Source organism: Psammomys obesus, unplaced genomic scaffold, assembly GCF_907164565.1.
Source record: "Psammomys obesus unplaced genomic scaffold, mPsaObe1.curated_primary_1811, whole genome shotgun sequence".
NCBI lineage: Eukaryota > Metazoa > Chordata > Mammalia > Rodentia > Muridae > Psammomys > Psammomys obesus.
Window position 1 is genome coordinate 24,239,664 of NW_026595981.1, and position 5,871 is coordinate 24,245,534.

The 5,871-nt window shown below is 54.2% G+C and overlaps 1 protein-coding gene across 1 annotated transcript in view; it reads right to left on the minus strand.

Moving 5' to 3' along the window:
- The window catches only part of Acly (ATP citrate lyase), a 43,108-nt gene extending 38,525 nt beyond the window's left edge, over positions 1-4,583 (minus strand). The window contains exons 1-4 of the mRNA XM_055619891.1: positions 4,443-4,583; positions 3,777-3,820; positions 1,700-1,879; positions 8-90 (exon numbers count right to left, since the gene is read on the minus strand). Coding sequence (XP_055475866.1) covers positions 8-90; positions 1,700-1,879; positions 3,777-3,820; positions 4,443-4,579 — 444 coding nt within the window. The 5' untranslated portion in view covers positions 4,580-4,583. The remainder of the gene's footprint in view (positions 1-7; positions 91-1,699; positions 1,880-3,776; positions 3,821-4,442) is intronic.
- Positions 4,584-5,871: the final 1,288 nt, after the last annotated feature.

Here is a 5,871-nt window from a genome sequence, read left to right on the forward strand (position 1 = left end):
AGGTGGTACAGATGTACTTGTAAAGGAGTTCTTTGCCCGTCTGCTCTGAAATTGCCTTGGCTGACATGGCTGCAGAGGGACCTGGTTTACCTGTGAGGGGAAGAGGAACTGGTCAGTTGGGGCAGGAAGGTCGAGGCACTTATCTTCCACAGCAGGTGGATCTCCTCTTGATGCACCCACACAATTAAGGTAGATCTTGGCTTTTCTCAAAAGAAAGAAAAAGGGCAACCCTGGCAGGAGAGAATGGAAGATATCATCAGAGCAGCTTCATCATCAGAGGTATAGATCTAGACCCAGAGGTGAAGGAATGATAGAAAATTATGAAAGAGGCGCCAGATATGGTAGTGTATTCCTATAATCCCATCACCTGGAAGGAAGGAGGAGAGTCACAAGGTCAAGGCCAGCCTGGGCCATATGAGATCCTGTTTCAAAAAGGAAGAGAGGGAGGGTCGGAAGAAGGTAAAGAAGAAAGAAAGGAGGGAAGGAGAAAGGAGGGGAAGAAGAAGGGAGGAGGGAGGGAGAGGAGGAGAAACAAGGAGAACAGAAGAACAAGTGCAGCTCCTCTGGAACTCTTGGCTTGACCTTAACCTTGTCTCTACTCCCTCCGGGCAAACTAGTGGCCACAACCACGGTCAGCCCTGAGCAAAAGGCAGATCAAAGGGGAAGCTAAGAACTCCAAGGGTTTGATCCAAATGTGAATGCTGTTCTCTGAGGTGGGTGCGGACACACTGAACTACTCTTTAGGCCCTCTGACCTGTGAAGAACCCTGCTGGAATTGCACGGACTAACCTTGTTTTCTCCCCAGGTTTCATTCCCTTCCCAGCCTGACTCACTCACATAAATCCCCTGTCCCCCAACAAACTACAGGCCCTGGTGGAGTGGGCGGAAGGAGAGGTACCTCAAAGCTCTTTTCTCCTAGGACACTAGACTCCCACCTCAAAGTACACAGCAGTCACAGGGCAGGGAACTATGACCTACAGATCATCCCGGCCACCCCACTGAGTCATCCTACTTAGCTGTTAGCTTGGAGCAAAACCCACTAAGCAAAACAGAGGCCTCCCTGGGGACCACCCTGCACTAGTCATTCTGTAACGGCGCCAGAACTGGGAAGGCAGAAGCCATCTTTGGTGACTTGTATACAGAAACTCCTCTTAGGGGCTGGGAGCATAGCTCAGTGGCAGAGTGCTTGTCCAGCATGCATCGGGCCCTGGGTTTGGTCCCCAGCACTGTAAGACATAACTCATCTCGGTGAGCACATCAATTCCACTAAAATTCATCATCCACTTTCTTAAATAAGGAATCAATGTTCAGAGGGAGGGAGTGAACTTGCCCATGAAGCCCGACTCACCAGGAGGACTTGGGCCCTAACACTCTCGCACCCGAGTCTCTGGAGGAAACAGCCACCACAGCCTAACAGAGAGACCATCCATCTCTCCCAGGACCGACCCCCTTGATGTAGGAGAGTCTACGATGAGAACCCTCTTATCCTTCCTGCCCACCACCTTGCCAGACACACCCACTCTCCCCCAGAGCAGCCCGGTGGAGGACACCGAGAAGAGATGGAGAAAGGGAACCCAGTCGTGCATACCAAGAACCTGCCTAGATCCTGTCTCTCCCAGAGGGCCAGAATGGAAGCTGTTCAATTTGCTGGGGAGAGGAAAGTCAGGTACACGTAAAAAGGGTGAGTTATGGAGCTCACCGCTGCTGACACATCCAGGAAGGTTGGTCTCCTCTCCTAGCCCAGGGAAGCAAGTGTCACCACCACACTGAACTCTCCTACCAGCAGGCCATGCTGGAGAGGCTTCCGGTGCTAATCCTGACTGGGCTGCCTCCCTCTTGTCTCTCTGACTCACCACAAAGGGCACACTCAGCTTGAGACCTGGCCCAAAGTAAGTAGCTGGAAGGGGGCTTCTCCTGGGGTGGCCTGTGACTCCGTCCTGATTTGTTTCTGAAGGAGACGCCCCAACCAGCCCCACTGCCCCAGAGTCCTCCACCCCCACCCACTACAGCTCCATTTCCCAACCTTCTTGACTAAGACCAGAAAAACTGGTCCTGAAATCGAATGGGCACACCCCAACCCCCCCCCTGCCCAAACAGAGCGAAGCCCAGGACACATTAATCAGAAAGAGGAGGGGGCGGCACTGACCACTTTCAGCCATTCATATCCCTTCAACAAACAGGACCACGTACACCAAGAAAAAGGAAGCCCCTGGGCCCAGCCAACTCAGAGGTCTCACACTGACCCAAGAGTGTCAATAGTCCCCAGAATTTCATACCTCCCTAAACAGACCCGAGACCCCAAGGGAAGAAGGCTGAGGGGGAGAAGAACAACCTTAGGAAACAAAGGAAATCACAACTTCCTTGCTTCTCAGCTCTCTGGAGTCCATCTCCAGGAGACTCCATGAGGGGGATGGGTGGGGTCAGGAGACAAAATAACAGGGAGATGATACAGGAAAGATCTGCCAGTTTACCAAAAGGAGACATGCCACCAGAGAACCGTGGCTTAGCTGGGAAGGTTGAGACAAAGAACTCATAGAATAACTGGAGGAAGGACCTGGCTTCTCCCCAGTGTGGCTCATACATCCAGGGAGGCCTCCGTGGAGATCAATCAAAATGCCAACCATCGATTCACTGCTCTCTAGAGCAATGGCTCTTTGAGGTCTCATAGTCTTTTCAGCAGCTGAAAAGCCTGAGGGAAGTACGCACATACTCACACGTGTGAAAACTTTTGTTCTTAGTAACAATGAGAGAAAGCACATCCAAATCAGGGACTGGACACACACACATAAACACACACAGCCAAGTCTTTAGCTGCCATTCTCAGCAGCTGACTATGCTGTCAAACTGGTGATGGATAGCTTCCCAGCAGAGCTGAGACCCCAGAAACTGTTACCTGTTTAACAATGGCTTGCAAACTCTTCAGGGCAAACCATGCCCAAGTACCTGAACACACACTCCCGTCCATACATGTACATATGTAAACGCACACATACACAAATTCTCTCTCTCTCTCAAGGGACCTTTTGAGTTGAATGGGCTATTTTCTGCAGTGAGTGACCCAGGACTGAATTCACTCACAGAGGCCCTGGGAGCAGCCCACAGGGAAGGATGAATGAATGAAGCCTGTTCTCTAAAAAGGCTCCTCTGGGACACCGCGGTAGACAGGAGCTACCTGTCTACTGAGGATGTTTCTTAGGGTCGACAAAACACTCTCACATTAAGGGCTGGGGGTGGGGGCAACGACAAGCAAGCAAGCAATCCCTATAGCAAAGGAAAGGGACAGAATTCTCTTGAGTATTTCCTGCTGCTGCAGGCAGTATGTGAACGGAGATTAAAAACAGCAGCTACTCTGTCTTCAAGGCCTCCCTTTACCCCCCCCCCCCCCCGGAGTGTTTAAGCAGCTTTCTAAGAGGTGGAAATGATCCTTCGAGGCAGTTATCTCTGAACATTAAAGAAACCCTCTCCCGACATTAAAGAAACCCGAGAAACAGGGTGAGATACTGAGCAAAGTTAAACAGACAGGATAGGCTGGCAGACTGTCCTTCAGCGCTTTCCAAAATCTTGCCAGGAGGACCCCCACACGGCAGAACTCCAAGACTGAAGAAAGCAGCATGGTCTGGAGACCGGACCTCTGCCAGGCCTGACAGGAGGAAGAGGATAGCATCCCGCGCGCGCGCGCGCGCGCACACACACACACACACACACACACACACACACACACACACACACACGGGCGCGTATCCGCGCCACCAGATACACACACCCCAGGAGCTTGCCTGGTCCAGACTCCTCGGCAATCCGACCATCTGTTGTTTGGGGGCTGGACCGATGGGGAGAGCTCCTTAGCAGGAATGGCCAATCCAGCCAAGTTCTCGCGGCAAGGCCTCAGGCACCCTGAAGCAGCACAGCCCGCGTGGCCAGGGCCCACTCCCTCCACTTCTACACAGAGCTTAATGCATTCACCACAGAACTAATAAAACGGGCCTCCTTGAGGCCCGTTCGCTCCTTGTGAGCGAACGGTGTAAGGCGAATAGCCACCGCCATCTCTACTACCCGCCCGGCATCCGGTGGGGAGCCCGAATGGGGCCCAGTAACTGTCCCAAAAAAGCCCGAGGAGACTCAAGAGCTGGCCGTGGGTGGAGCTGAGGAGAGACAGGAGGCGCGCAAAGGCGATCCGGAGGAGGGAAGAGAGGCAAGGTCGGACGCAAGCATGTGCAAACTCCAAGGAACTAGAAAAGGGTTGGGAAGGTTAGACACGCGGCCAGCGGCCCGGGAGAAGGCTACCGTAAAGCTGAGACCCGCACAAAACTTCCAGGCAGGTGCAGGGAGCGCGCGGGAGCGCCCAGCCAGCGAGCCGGGAGGTGGTTCCGGGTTGGGGCAGAGAAGCAGGAAGCTTCTCGGGGACTGGGGGTCGCGACCGCGCGCAAGACTGCGGCACTCACCTCTTCGAGAAAGCCTGAGCGCGGCTCTGTGTCCGCAAGTCCCAGATCACCCCAACTCCCAGGATCGCTCCAGCCGCCTGCAGCTGCCCGGGATCCGGCTTTTGTCCCGGCCCAAGCGGGCTCCTCCCCGCCCCCATCAGCTCACAGGACGAGAGGCCCTGCGATTGGGCACACGCGTTCCCTAGCCTGAGCTCCAGGCTCCTCCCCATTCGCTGCTGCGGTGGCCCCGCCCTCAGATGTGACCCGGGGCTGATGGGACTTGTAGTCCCGGAATTTGGCGGGGCGGAGGCGGGGCTGTGGGCGGGGCCTCGGATGGGGAGATGGGCCGGGCGGTTCTAGGAGGAGAACCTACGAGACCAGGGGGCTGTGGCCTGATCGCTTCAGGGGCAGGGCCGGCTAGCCCGCGGGTAGCTAAGGGAGGGGGTTCTTGGCCTGAATAGCAGCAGCACTTCTTTCAGGACCTGGCGTCCCCTTTCCTCTCTCCCATGGGAGCAACTGACGTTTTTATCCCGGGAGCTTACGAGTCTCCACTCCAAACCCAGTGCCTTAGACCTGCTTTTGAAAGCAATGTCTGCTTTCCTTTCACACGTGGTGCTTCTCCGCTCCTGGAACCCTCCCCCACAGAGTATTCGTAGGGCGAGACTACACGACCACGCTACACAATCAGACAGCGCGATGTAGGATATAGATTGGAGGAAGGGGTGAACTAGTGAGGCCAAGAGGATGCCAGTTACAAAGCATCCAGTCCTCTAACCGGCTCACCTGAGCGCGGATCTGGGCGGAGCTGATCGTTTATCTGAGATTATAACCTGGGACTGAGGCCATCCCTACCCAACCCCTTGCTCCCTCCCCCATCCTCAAACTAAGACACTGGACATAAGGAACAGCCTCCTCCTCTTTTCTGTTACTTGTGAGAGATAGAACATATTTTCCAAACCCAAAACTGGAGCGCCCAGTCTAACAGGTGCCCTGAGAACTTGTGGTGCAGAATATGTGAAATCACAAAGTCCTAGAAATCAGGACTCCTGATTCACTGCTTCCCTAGAGTGGAAGCCTCGCTGCTCTGCACCTAAGTTCCAGTAGGTCTCCCCAGCCGGTCCCTGAAACTAACGACTGTCTGGCTCCAGGAAAGAAGCCAGAATTGTCCTCTAATCAGCTCAGGTGATGGGTCAGCCCAGGGCGCGGAGAAACAGCATGACTGTGCCCCTGGCAAAAAACAAAAAAAACAAAACAAAACAAAAAACCAAAAAACCCTCGGTCAAAAGCTCCCTGCAACAATGTTTCAACACCCTCCCAGGCAAACAATTTCCCCAACCCTCCCTCGCCCAACACCTCCCAGTCCCTTTTCAGCCAGCAGTTGATGGGCTGAACTTGCCATACTCATGCTTGGCCAGCATGTGCTCCTTGCTGATGTCATCTTCTGGTCCCT